General features: G+C 41.4%; 1 protein-coding gene across 1 annotated transcript; it reads right to left on the minus strand.

Annotated features, from left to right (window-relative positions):
• Window positions 1-2781: 2781 nt before the first annotated feature.
• Window positions 2782-4747, minus strand: LOC118102236 (histone H2A.Z). Its single transcript, XM_035148303.2, has 5 exons — window positions 4598-4747; window positions 4262-4339; window positions 3969-4082; window positions 3723-3852; window positions 2782-3468 (listed from the first exon to the last, which is right to left on the minus strand). Exons 1-5 carry the CDS (start codon window positions 4598-4600, stop codon window positions 3407-3409), a joined length of 387 nt encoding a protein of 128 aa, XP_035004194.1. The 5' UTR covers window positions 4601-4747; the 3' UTR covers window positions 2782-3406.
• Window positions 4748-13986: the final 9239 nt, after the last annotated feature.

Genomic DNA, 13986 nt, shown 5'->3' on the forward strand with positions numbered 1-13986 from the left:
GAAAACCGTCCCACCTTGTTGCTGCTGCGTTAGCTGCTCACTGAAAAAGAATCGTTTAGGTAGAGCGGGTCGTGCACTAACCAGAGGGTCTGCATTTCAATCCCTGTGTACCCCATTTCCCCTGCCGAGGTGTCCTTGGGCAAGACACTGAACCCCGAATTGCAGTGTGTGAGGAATGTGTGTATAATAAAGAAAGTGCTGTTCTGGCAAAACTGTTCTGTAAAGTGCTTTGATGGTCATCAAGAATATAAAAGTGCTATACAAATATAAAATATATATTATATTTATTTCTGTCCTCCAAAAACTAATATCAGCAAATGTCTCTTTGTTTGAAAATTCTCCATTTCAAATACGTAATCGAAATATAATCGTGTGATCATGACAAAGTAATCTAACTGTGATTTTTTCCCAGTGTAATCTGGGCTGATCACAGTGATTTATCATTTGTAATGTGCCCACCAATGATGTCACACTGATCCACTGACCCGGCAGCGGAATGCAAACAAAGGCAGAAAACTAAAAACTGTTTAGCGTGGATGTAAGCAAAGCTGGATTTGAAATACGTAAAAAACCTTTACGAGGACACAAATGAACTCAGTGTGTTTGTCGGAGCTTGAGGACAGAACCTGAACATAAACATAACTGTTGTTTGTTTAAAAAGAAAACTCCACTGGGCCCGTTTGATGCAGCGTTAAACAATGACAGTCTGTTGAAAAGGGAAAAGTACGGTTGTAGCTATCGCCCCTCGTCTCAGTGTGGTGACATCACCAAAGACAGTGGGGAGGGGCTCGGCAAAATGGATATGAAATATGGACCGATTTTGCAATACTGTCAACTAAAACATGTATTGTCCCACACAGGAGGCCTACTAATACATTAACTCTGTTACAATGGTAAACTGAGCTCATTAGGGTTCCTCCTAATACCAAAGGGTAGAGTTTTACCGCTCAGAGCTCAGAAGCAGTAGTTGACAGAAAGGTTTCCTGGGCTTCTCCAGCAGATGCAGCAGCTCTATTGCCATGGGAAAGCTGATGCTTGCATTTTTTCTCTTGACAAAGTGTCTGAAATTTGAAATTCAAAGTTCCTTCTTGATCCTGTGACATGACGGAAAGCGCCAGGAGAGCTACTGGAAGACCTGAAGGTGAGGTTATTTTAAAACCCTCAGTTATACAGAATGGGAATACAGAACATTCTGAATCTGTCTTGAAAAGCTTGTGTGTGTGTCTGTATACACAAGTGGCTCATGGCTACATGGTGATGATCGGCAGGACATTAAAACCTATTTTCAATAAAGAGAGAGAAAGAAAGAAGGAACAAGAGGACACCTTATCCCTGTTCACTGATTAGTGACAATATCAATCGAGTCCTATAAATAGAACGTAGCGTCATCTCTCGCTTTCAGTGCAAAGTTGGTAAGTGCAGCTTCCAGTTTCATTTAAACTCAGTCTCCCACATCCATAACACACACACACACACACCACTGTACTGTCAGGGATCAAAGGGAACATTTACCTATCAATTGTGAATGAGTGGTTTATCCCTGTAGAGAATGAACCACTGGTATAGGGTCTGCCTGTCAGTACTTTGAATCCAGTGTGTGACCAGTGACCTTAATAAGTATTGATTCTTGGTGCTGTTCAGACTCGGGGACATTGATGGAAGGAGAAAACACAGACTGTGACTTGTACATCAGAACAACCGAGGCCCAGGCAGGAGGCTTGTTGTGGTGCTACAGCGCCATCTAGTGGTGCACTAATGAATGCTACGGTTTGAGGATATTAATGTCACACTCTATTATTACCTTTTGTCACGAGTGCTCCTGATTTACTATGTTCTGTGTGACTTGGCCCATGAACTTTCTTAAAGTATGTTTATGTTCAAACAAGTATTTTATGAAAGGTATTATCAAATGTGACTTCTGCTAAATAATTTGAGCTAAATATTCAGACTAACATAGAATATTTCCTATAGAGCACTGGATAACCATTAATAAATGTTCCAGGCAAAAAATAAATGACTCCCAGAAAACATTTTAAAAAAGTGTTCAATGACAGGGGGGGGGGCTATAATTTAAGGAGATATTTTAATTTTAATACTGAAAAGTATCTGAACAACCAGAAGTTGTTTCTCAGTCTGAGGAGTAAAGCTATGGAACAGTTTGAATATGGAATTAGAACACTGTCCAAACAGAGCCCAGTTTAAAACAGAGTACAAAGATATATTCACAAGTCACAGGTGTGAGAGGGGCTCCGACAACCATTAGGTGTCTGCAGGAGTGCTGTTTCTTTATATGGTGATTTAGTATTCCTTTTTCTGCTATAAATAATACAAATTAGTTTAGTTGATTTTGGGTATGTGGGTGTATGAGTTTGTATATATATGTATAAATATATAGCCTTATTCTTTATATTGTATTTATTATACATTTTTGTAGATTTATATACAATATAGAGCACAGTTTAACATGTATACATACAGGAAGCTATAAGATCCTTAATTAATGACCTCTTCTCACTCATGTAGAATAAATCAGTAAGCGTTTGGAGTTATCCTCATCACAGGCCATGAATACTTTGTAGAATTTTTTACATGATTAAAATGAAAGAAAAAGCCCCCCATGCCATTTTATATTCATACAATATTTTATCCAAATATTCTATAGCGGGAGAGAAATAAATATACTGGCTCCGCAGATTATGTACATTAACACCCTTGCTTCATTATAGAAACAGAAAATCCCTCCGGACGGCTTCATGCAATAGATCCATACACCACAATGTGTAAAATGTTCTGACTGTGCCAGTCCAGCCTTTATTCTGAATCCAAAAAATGACAATGGGTTTCCCAGTTCATGTCACTCCAGTGAACTTCAGCATGCTTTGCAATTCATGCACAAGACTGAGACTGATGGTTTGCACACGTTAAGATGGTTCAATGGACACCACAATGCTGTCCACACACACACTGCAGCAGTGGTTCACCAGGACGGAGTCTTTGGAACTGCAAAGATTAGGAACACTGAAGCCAAACACATGTTGTCCTTCCACACTGGGGTAGCCAACTGAATACAGAGAAGAGTGATAACACCACAGCAACGAGCAAGAACTGAAAGAGCAAACTGTAAATGCCCAAACAAGAGCTTTATTAAAACACCACTTTTAAACACGGGAATGCGACAATGTAAGATTTTGACACATGAACTGCAGCACCAGAAGAAAGAAAAACAAAAAAAGCCAAAAAACACAAAAGACGAGCTTCTCTGAAGCCACTTTTTAAAAAATACCCCAGGTGAGTAAATGCAAGCTCAACAATACAAACAACTCCTAAAGGTGTTCTAATCTAAAGACAAACAACCACTTGATGTAGACTTCGTCCTGAGATGGCACAGCTTCCGGGGCACTCCAGGTTATACGGTCTTCTGCTGGCCCTTCTTTCCAATCAGAGACTTGTGGATGTGAGGGATCACACCTGGTGGGGGGGGAAGGTCAATGGATGAGCCATTAACAGTGTTTCAGTGAAGTAACACTCATCAAAACAGAAACAAAGTGCAACTTCAAGATTGTTAGACTGATGATGAATTAGTAAAAACATATGGAAAGAGTCTGTCTGCAACTTAAAGTACAATCTAAAGAGTTGGATAGTGTGGTTGTCTAGAACCAATATACAGATCATAGATAAATGATGTGGACTTTTAAATGCACAGAGCCTGAACATCTGTTTACCTCCACCAGCAATGGTGGCCTTGATGAGCGAGTCCAACTCCTCATCCCCTCTAATGGCCAGCTGCAAGTGGCGGGGGGTGATGCGCTTCACCTTCAGGTCCTTCGATGCGTTTCCTGCCAACTCCAGGACCTGACACAAAACCAGGGTTTCATTACTCACCGGGGCCCGGGCAGCAGCTCCGCAGAGCCCGGTCACTTCATTTGAGCAACGACTAGAAGGGAAATCAACGGGAGGCTCGGCGTTACCTCGGCTGTGAGGTATTCGAGAATAGCCGCGCTGTACACGGCGGCGGTGGCTCCCACTCTGCCGTGGCTGGTGGTCCTCGACTTGAGGTGTCTGTGGATACGGCCCACGGGGAACTGCGGCGACAAGACAGGGAGAGAGAGAGGGGGGACTTCAGGGCGGAGAAACAAAAGGGGGGGGCTCGGTGGCCCGCCGGGCAGAGACGGCCACCAGCTGAGTAACCTCTGCAGCCCGTTAGCTTCCCGCTAGCTTGTGCTGGCACCGCCGAGGCAAATGAATGAGCGGACAAACAAACCTGCAGTCCTGCTCTCTGTGAGCGCGAAATAGCCTTGGTCTTGGTCTTCCCCGAGTCCTTCCCTGCTTTGCCGCCGGCCTGCAAAACAACACCGCTCATGAGCCCCGGCCCGTCACAACACACATGTTACATGGACTGCTCGCGCCTTTTAGCGTCATTCCGCCGTTCACCCAACCACTGGCGACACGTTAGCCGGCGTGCTAGGCTAGGACAACAGCTAACGTTAGCCGCTAGCAGTTAGCTCCCCGCGGGAACAGCGCTGGAGCCTCTTTCTCGTTCCGCACCAACAAAACCTCTCCACGCGCACGTTGAGCCGAGGCGACACGAAACACGTACCATGTTTAGAACGCTCAGATAATCTCCACCGCAGCAGGACACACTGACACAGCTCCGCGCGAGTACGGTCCGTTGGTTTGAACTACAACGCTCCGCCTACAGCTGGACATCCTATATAGCTCATCCTTATCCGGGTATCTGGAGGCCGCGCGGCGGCCAATCGAATCGCGCTGTGCGTTTCCTGCTGTGGCGCTCAGCCAATGCACGGGGAGAAGCCTCACTATGCGGGAAAAGTGGTAAACTAGCCATTCAAAGCGATGCTGGGTCATGTAGTTCTCACCTGCAGATGGTCGATTCCGATTGTCTCTTTAGTTTAATCAAATATATATTTTTGTATTTCTTTCACATGTGTTTAGTTTTCAAATTCAACTTAACACTAGACTTCAAATATGTTTAATTTTTTTAATCTGGAAAACTTCCATTTAGAATGACACAAATCCCAACAGGCATATTTCAAAGAGTTGAAACCAAAACTCATCAGCCCCTCAAGGGTCAACAGCATCAAGTGTAGCCTGTGTTTTATTACAAAAAAAAATGTCTTTGTAAAATTTGCTTTTGCATAAAGATGCTGCAGCTGACAGGATGGGATTTTGTAATATTTAAAGTTGTATTTAAAACTAATCATGTAAAAGCAATTTCCCCCCTGACAGAGGACACTGTCCATTTTTTATTTTATCTTTCGACTTTGTTTTGATGTAAAAAGCCATAAAAACACATCAAAATCTCTCATTATTTGCTTTTCAGCAGTAATCTGTGTTCAAATTTCCTGAAAGTGTCAAAGAGTAGATTCAAAATGTTGTGAACTTCAGTATTTCTTTTTCTTTACGGTCAAAGGGAAGCAGTATTTGTGCCACTTAAATTTTATATCTCGCAATGAAAACAAAATTTCCTTTGTCATCAGTTCTGCTGAGAAAAACACACATGCACATCCCAGTTATATGAAGTATTCAACAAAAAAAGAGAGGAAACAATACAAATTCCAACGCTAAAAGGGAAATTTGACAGGAAGAGTGTCAGAATGGGAAGAGTTATTTATTATATTTTCAACCAATTTATTATGTCTTTCATCTTGATATGTTTGACTGATTCAAATATTTTCTTTTCCAAATACTCTTATAGTCATGATCCATCTATCCATTCTCTTAACTGAATGCCAAACATTGGATAAGTAAGATACACCCCAAGCGTCTTTTTATAGTGTTGTATTTCTACCACTTGATGGCGATATATTCACATAATTCTGTATGCAGTCATTGTAAATAGTGACAGCCCTCAACTCTATCCACAACATTAAAACAGAGAGATACATTTTAGGTGCAGATGGATGATGGGATTAATCTTAAACTCAATAAATCACAAAGAATAGTTTCCTGTTCCCACCAAACCTCAGACCTGGACTACGCTCTTTCAGGCCCCCAAGCAGAATTAGCTTGAGACTGCCGTGGCTCAAACAGCTGCTTCATTCGCCCAACAGTTTTTTCTTTTTTAATCTCGAAAGTCCCCCAGCTGGCAGAGGGGCAATATAAAATCCTTGGAGTATTATTTTAATGCCGCCTCAACCTTTCCTCCCTCAATTTCAAATTAAAAACACTTTCATAACAAGAGGATCATTGTGTTTATCGTATTGTTTGTAATGTCTTGAAATCAAATTTGCTACGGGAGCCATTACGTTGTAATTAGTGGTGTCTGTTTTCTGTCCTCTATCTGGGAAGATGCTGTTTTAGACAAAAATACCCAGATATTATTTGAACGTATTTTAGTCTCTTAATTGAGAAATATGAGTTTCAAGCAAAGAAGTGGATATACATATGTCATATAATTTACAATAGAACAACAGATTACTGATACACACTGACACAGGGACATAAAAACCTAATCCACTACCTGAAATATTTTTTCCCCACTGGAATTTAACCAGGAGACCACAGCGCAGTTAGACATAGACAGTGAAGGAGTGTCTCTCTCCACTTCCCCAGATTTTCTTTCAGAATAAAGGGAATAAATATCCCAGCATTCCACCTGTCTTCCTTTATACTCAAATCTGACATTGTGCTATTTTCCTTCTTCCTTCCTGCCTTTAAGACAATAAGAAGCAAAATGATCAGCATTTGAAGTTGATAACTATTCCGTTCCATTCCTTGAACTACAGAGCTGTTTGTATTAAATGGGACCGAACTATGTGAATGAATGGTGAAATGGCGCCAAACTTGGACTCTACAGTTTAAGCTCCAACATTTTTCCAATGTTTGGTTGAGGGGAATTTATCAAGAAGTAGGTTATTCCATTGATGATGTCAGGCTTTTCCATTGAATTTGAGTTACTGGGATTCAATTACTGTGCGCTGTTGCATACAACTTTTTTTTAGGTCATATCCAATGTGTTAAGGGTTAAAATGGAGACCTGTTTGGAGTCATTGAGGACTGGGACCAACTCACTTCCAAACTGTTTGACATGTTAGCCTTGTATCCACCTGTACCCACTGGTGCTTTATCCCTCTCCCAATAGTTGGCACAAATGTTTTTCTTTCACCTCCAGACACAGCAACAACCCCATTTTAAATAAAGTTTTATTGATCTGCTCACTTTAAATTGGCGTTCCTTCCTTGCATATTGCATCCAACTGAACCCCTTCCTTTCTAAGTGTGGAGAAGGTGGTCTTCAGATGACATAAAAACACCAAAGGGGCCTCTGTCAGTGTCTGGTTTGTCCATTCTGGGCTACTGTAGAAACATGGTGGCGCAACCACAGTGCAATAAATCCCACACACTGGACCTTTAAACCACCAGTTGGATGTATTTATTTATCTTTTTTACAAAACTTAACTCAAGGTCCACTTCAGTTTTTTTTCGTTGAGCTTCTGTCTCCAAACATTCAAACACAGTTACTTTTTTAACAAGGAGAGATTTTGTGTGGTGTGTGGGCTACAACTGTTTCATCATTCTTATGTGGTGAGGGGGTAAAGGGTGGATTTTTACATTTCACTATGAGGGGGGTAGTTTTGTTTAGTTTTCTGAAAGTGTGTAGTTGCTTCATGATGATCACAAATCATCTCGTGATATCAGGCAGCAGCTGAAACTGCAGAGATTTAAGTTTCCGTTTCATCCCGGTTTACTGCAGTGTTAATGGGTAGCAGGCTCCAGTTCAGGGGTGTGTGTCGGGCCTTGATAAGAGAAAATGTGTGTGTGTGTGTGTGTGTGTGTGTGTGTGTGTGTGTGTGTGTGTGTGTGTGTGTGTGTGTGTGTGTGTGTGTGTGTGTGTGTGTGTGTGTGCGTGCGTGCGTGCGTGCGTGTGTGCGTGCGTGCGTGTGTGTGTGTGCGTGCATGCATGTGTCTGTGTCTGAGACAACACGCACAGCTGGTGGTGGGCTGGTCACATCTAAATCACATACCATTCATTCTCAGGCTTTCAGCAGTCACTCACTCACTCTCTCCGCTGACCTCCACCTCGCTCGCTCATTCCCTCTCCCTCTCTCCCTCTCTCCCTCAGTCACTGTCAATCATCTCTCAGTCTCTGCTGCCTCTGAGCTTTTCACGCTGCTGAAGTCCTCCTCTCCATTTGTCACGGGAGTTCGTCCACTTGTGGCTCTTCTATCGTCAGGTCAGGCCTGGTCCAGGGACAAAATGACACAGGACCACACAACCATGTGATAACAAAAATGTTTATTTAGAAAAGAGCAAACAGTGAACATATGAAACCAAGTTAAAGTAACGTCGTAGGCATTTTGTAACATAAAAAGTTTGATAGGTTGCGAATTAGTAGACTTTATCTTTAAATGAACAGTTAACGTTCTAATGACACAACGTGGGATATCTAGGATGTCCTCTGTTCCGATCAAAATGAAATGCCTCTCTCTAAATGCTTTGTCTCTGTATTTTAGACATGTATTTGTGAATTGATCACCTACTCTTACATGCAGGGTTAGCACCCGTTCATGCTTCGACAGCAGGGCACCATCACCGGTGTGTCGAGATACGTAGTAATTGGATGATTTATTCAAATGACACCACATAATAAGTGTAGAGACTCAGATCTGTCAACAAGCCATTGATTTTACAAGACATCAAAAGCCAAAATGGTTGGAAACCTCTGGTTTAACGTTTAAAAAAAAAAATATATATATATATACAGTATATATATATGCGTATTTTAAAAGCCATTGTGCCATTGTTTACAATTTTCCTCTCAGTAAGTAAATACTGACTAAAGCTGTCAAATTTGGAGAAGAATGTACATTTTCCGTGGTTGGTAGTTTTGTATTTGTGTTATTTTTGTACCCTCAGCTGTAAAGTTGCTGTAATCTCCATGATCGTCCACGCTGTCTGCAGCTGTATAGGCTGTTTGGACAAGCCGAACATTCTCAAATGTCCATATATTGATATTTGGACAACTAGCAAATCCTTGAAGTTGCTCAGCCGCATGGGGTTGGAGGCAACAAAGCACAGCTACACAGACTGACATGATGCAGCAGACGTGTGCAATTTCATTCATTGTTTTACAAGTAGCACTAAGACCAGCAATTGCTCTCTCACCGCTCACACTTGAAAGACTACACATGCATTATTCACATTCACAGGGCCTGACTTCTTGGAGCAGACAGAATTTGCCACTGAATGTTGGTAATTGGTCAAATGTTCAACTCTGAATTTAAACCACATGTTAGTGAACGCGGAAGCAAATATTTCATTACCCTTGTAAAATACCCTCTGGACTTCTGAAACTGAATTTAACTAGAAACAGAACTCAGATTGAAAGTCATTATTAGTTGTGGTTCTTCGTGGTTGTTTAGAACTACTAATGGAGCCAGACCTAAATAGATAATAAAGACAATATTCTATTCTATTCTATTCTATTCTATTCTATAATTAGCTAAATCTGAACTTTTTTGTCTCCACAGAGTTCAGGTCTAGACAACACAAAAACTTAATATGGTGTTCCACAGGGTTGAGTTTTTGGTTCCGTTCATTTCTACATGGTTCCACATGACCACTTTATTCACCTTTATATGATTATGATTATGACTATGCAGATGATACTCAACTCTATACATGACAGGAGGCCTAAGATATTTTTTCCAATGTAATAGGAGTTAATTGTCTTTTATTAGACTATAAGTATATGTAAAGTGCCTTAAGATAATATATGTTATATGTTATATATGTTTGCTATACAAACCAAATTGAACTGAATAGTTTTCAGTTCTCCAAAGTATTAGTACTTATTTTACCTCTTTGTCTATTAAAACCTCAAATCATGTTGAATGTGGGAATATATATAGACTGTGTCATAGTTATTTCGTGCTTCCAATATGCCACAGAAGGGTATTTAAAATCTCTAAAAACAACATTTAGACCTGTTTTTTTTCTGCTTCCTCCTGATGTTGTGTTTATTGCTTTTATTCCTTTATTTTGTAGAAACATGGCAATGCAACATGGTCGACTCTGTATAAAGGGACCTCAGGAGCTGATGTAGCTTTAAAGGGTTCATTCTAAAAGCATCATTATAAATACTATATAGTTGGCTAACATTAACATCAGGCTAATCGTATCTCAGAGTTTCAGAGTGGCCAATCAAATATCAGAGTTGAGTCTGTTTAACCCTAAAACCCTGACACACACTCCTGCACGGCTCTAAATCAACCTGTATGTTCAATTTTGATCTGTTAATGCAGCTGTTGCCATGGTTAGCAAAGCTGAGAAAGGAAAATGTCTGCACCCTGGAGAGAAGTAGCTCAGGAAACTGATTGTGTCTCTACAAGCCACATGGGGTTAAACAGCAGGGTGGGAGAGGAAGAGCGGGAGAGCTCAGAGGAAGGAGATATGGACAAAGAGCGTGAGAAACTGTGATGTCACACCAAAACAAAAAAAGAAAGAAGGTTTCGGTGGGAAAAGACTCCTCATTAAGAAGATGTGTGGCTGCTTCATTAAATACATGATGTAATCAAGAGAACTACAAATATCTGGTGGGTTAATGAATTAAATGAATTCCCAAAAACTTTTGTCTCTTTTGATTGGTCGTAGTGATGATGATCATCACAAAAGCATGTGGGTCAATGAAGAGCATGAATATTTACACTCATTATCAGGGAGCTTGTGTCACTGCTCTTTTTGTTGACAGCCCTTGTTGTGTTGCTCACAAACATGCATGCGTTTTTGAAAGTGTGTGTGTGTGTGTGTGTGTGTGTGTTTCAAATCATCATGTTGAACCTCTTGTGTGTCCGTGTTAAAATAAGATTATATGTGGAGGTCAAGAGTGCTCGGGGAGCGCATACCTCGGCCAATCCTTGCGCCCTATCTCGCCACGTTAAAGAAAGTGAAAAAAACTCCTGGATCTGCTAGTTTATCTGGATCCGCTCCAAATATAATGGGTTTGTGTTTGGGTCATGCCTCCCCCTTCACAAGATTTCATGGAAATCAGATCAGTAATCCTGTTGACGGACAGACAGACAGACAGCAACTAGAATGGCCCTGAGATGAGTGCATCCTCCAGGGCCCAACAGTCTCCGTAGAAGCTGCACCAAATTGCACACACTCATAGATAACAGTCCCTTAAACATGCCTGATTAAAAAAAAAAAAAAAGTTGAATTACCCTGCAGTGATATCGAAGGTGAAAATAAACCTCCTGGATCCGCCCCTTTGCCCAGATCCTGTCCAAATACACCCTCACAACAAGCATGTATTAACACACACATGGGATCCATATGTTACGATACTTATTGTCAATACTCCCATCATGTATCACCGGGCCGCATTATTATACAAATATGATAATAGTGATGAAGCTACACCACTAGTTAGCCCAGTGAGTGTTGGGATTTCATCAGTAGCTGTTTTTAGAATTAATTGGCACGTACAGTTGTCAACGTGCCATCAGGGAGTGTTGCCAACTTAATGCCTGTTGCTATATTAATCAGCCTATTTAGCGATTTCTCCTTTTTTTAAACAAATCTGGGGACCATTTGAACAAACCTTAGACCACATGTCTCACTCGGCACTCTCCTCTCCATCCATTATCTGCTTGTTTTAAAAATCATCTTCACTTCAGGGAACAACCACCTGCATCCTGAAAATGCCAAGTTGTGGAGAAGATTTGGATTGTGTGATCACAAAGTTGTCTTTTATTATTCTTGCACTTTTTCTACTTGGTGAATTGACAGAACCCTGGGAGGATGCTGTCGATGACGCAAATGAGAGGAAGAGTCTGCGGGACCTGGAGTTGCCTGTAAAGGAATATTTCTTCCACTGCTGGTCGTCTGCAGGGGATTTATTGCAACATCCACCATCTGATTGCTCTGAGTTGTTGAAATCCATGGAGAAGCCCTGTGCCAGAACGTAAAAGACATATCACGAACTGCAGAATGCTGCGACCAGTGGCTCTGAATTAGAGGGAGAGATCCTAAGATATAAGATAAGGTAGGATGAGGTAAGGTACGCAATCAATGAGGTATGTCCCCAACATCCACCGGTTGCCGCTAACATCCACTAACATTTCCTGGCGGTTGGCAACTTAACTAGTGCAGAAGACCTTCAAACATACAAGAGATATCCACCATCCTGTCCTATCTAAAATGTATACGTTTCTTTGTAATCTGCCATGTTAATGACAGCAAAATACTGTTGCAAATATTATGTTGCAGGGGCACAGCCACTGGCCAAGATGGTTGTGATTAGAGAAATGCAAAAAAGCCAAAGTGTTTTTCCCCCCCCTCACATCAGAATGATTAAGTAGCAGCCAGCACCGAGGGGATCTGGCTGTGCAGGACAACTCCAGACTTTGTGATAAAATAACAAAATTACTGCCTTATAGCAGCACTGTATAAAATGACTCCTGTATTTCCAGCATTTCTTGGACTTGGTTGACACCTGGATTTGTGCAGCCAATATTATAAATCTTGAATAAATGCCATTTGTGTCAAAAACACATCCACTGATTGTTTATTTATTCATTAATTCATCATTGCGTATTTATACATCATCAGTCAACACATGACATGGCATTTCATTTAGTGGCCTATATTTCTGCTCTGTAGAGTCGATGGGTTCAGAAGATGGAAACAAACAAAGGAAACCTCAAAACAGCCGAACAAGCAGTATTACAGCATCCCCAGGGGTGGGGGGAGGTCACTATAATCTCACAGAAATACAGTGGAATAAAGGAGTTGGGCAGTCACTGTTAATGGATTTTACAAGCACATGCAGAGTGAAAGTTAACCCCTGCATAACCGACACACACACACACACACACACTGGTCCCAGCTGGGCCACGAGTCAGACAGGACTTTGACAGATGGTCCAATGGGACGCTGGAGAGGGAGGGAGGAGACAAGAGCTAAAGGGAAGGATGGATGGAGGATGGAGAGGTGGGGACAATGCTAATGGATGCAGAAGTGTGTGTGTGTGTGTGTGTGTGTGTGTGTGTGTGTGTGTGTGTGTGTGTGTAGGAGGAGAGTCATCTGTTCCTGAAAGAATTGAGCAATAGGAATAAGGGCTGTAAATCTCTCGGGAGACAATGTGGCCCTGCTGACGCTGCATTTGCACTTATATGAATGTTTAGACACGTGTGTAAACAGACACACACACACACACACACACAAATACCACAGACTCACACTGGGGTTCTGCTCTTCATACTTTATTGTGGGTCCTTTGATCTTGTACTATTTATAACTAGAATGAAGAAATATTATATACTATCTGTTTACATTATACACCATCTGTTCATATTCCTTATACAGTGCATCCGGAAAGTATTCACAGCGCTTCACTTTTTCCACATTTTGTTATGTTACAGCCATATTCCAAAATGGATTAAATTCATTTTTTCCCTCAAAATTCTACACACAATACCCCATAATGACAAAGTGAAAAAAGTTTGTTTAAAATTTTTGCAAATTAATAAAAAATAAAGAACGGAAATATAACATGTACATAAGTATTCACAGCCTTTGCTCAATACTTTGTTGAAGCTCCTTTGGCAGCAATTACAGCCTCAAGTCTTTTTGAGTATGATGCTACAAGCTTGGCACACCTATTTTTGGGCAGTTTCTCCCATTCTTCTTTGCAGCACCTCTCAAGCTCCATCAGGTTGGATGGGGAGCGTCGGTGCACAGCCATTTTCAGATCTCTCCAGAGATGTTCAATCGGGTTCAAGTCTGGGCTCTGGCTGGGCCACTCAAGGACATTCACAGAGTTGTCCCGAAGCCACTCCTTTGTTATCTTGGCTGTGTGCTTAGGGTCGTTGTCCTGTTGGAAGATGAACCGTCGCCCCAGTCTGAGGTCCAGAGTTCAATCTTTGTTTCATCAGACCAGAGAATTTAGTTTCTCATGGTCTGAGAGTCCTTCAGGTGCCTTTTGGCAAACTCCAGGCGGGCTGTCATGTGCCTTTTACTGAGG

This window comes from Hippoglossus stenolepis, chromosome 23 (genome assembly GCF_022539355.2).
Source record: "Hippoglossus stenolepis isolate QCI-W04-F060 chromosome 23, HSTE1.2, whole genome shotgun sequence".
Lineage (NCBI taxonomy): Eukaryota > Metazoa > Chordata > Actinopteri > Pleuronectiformes > Pleuronectidae > Hippoglossus > Hippoglossus stenolepis.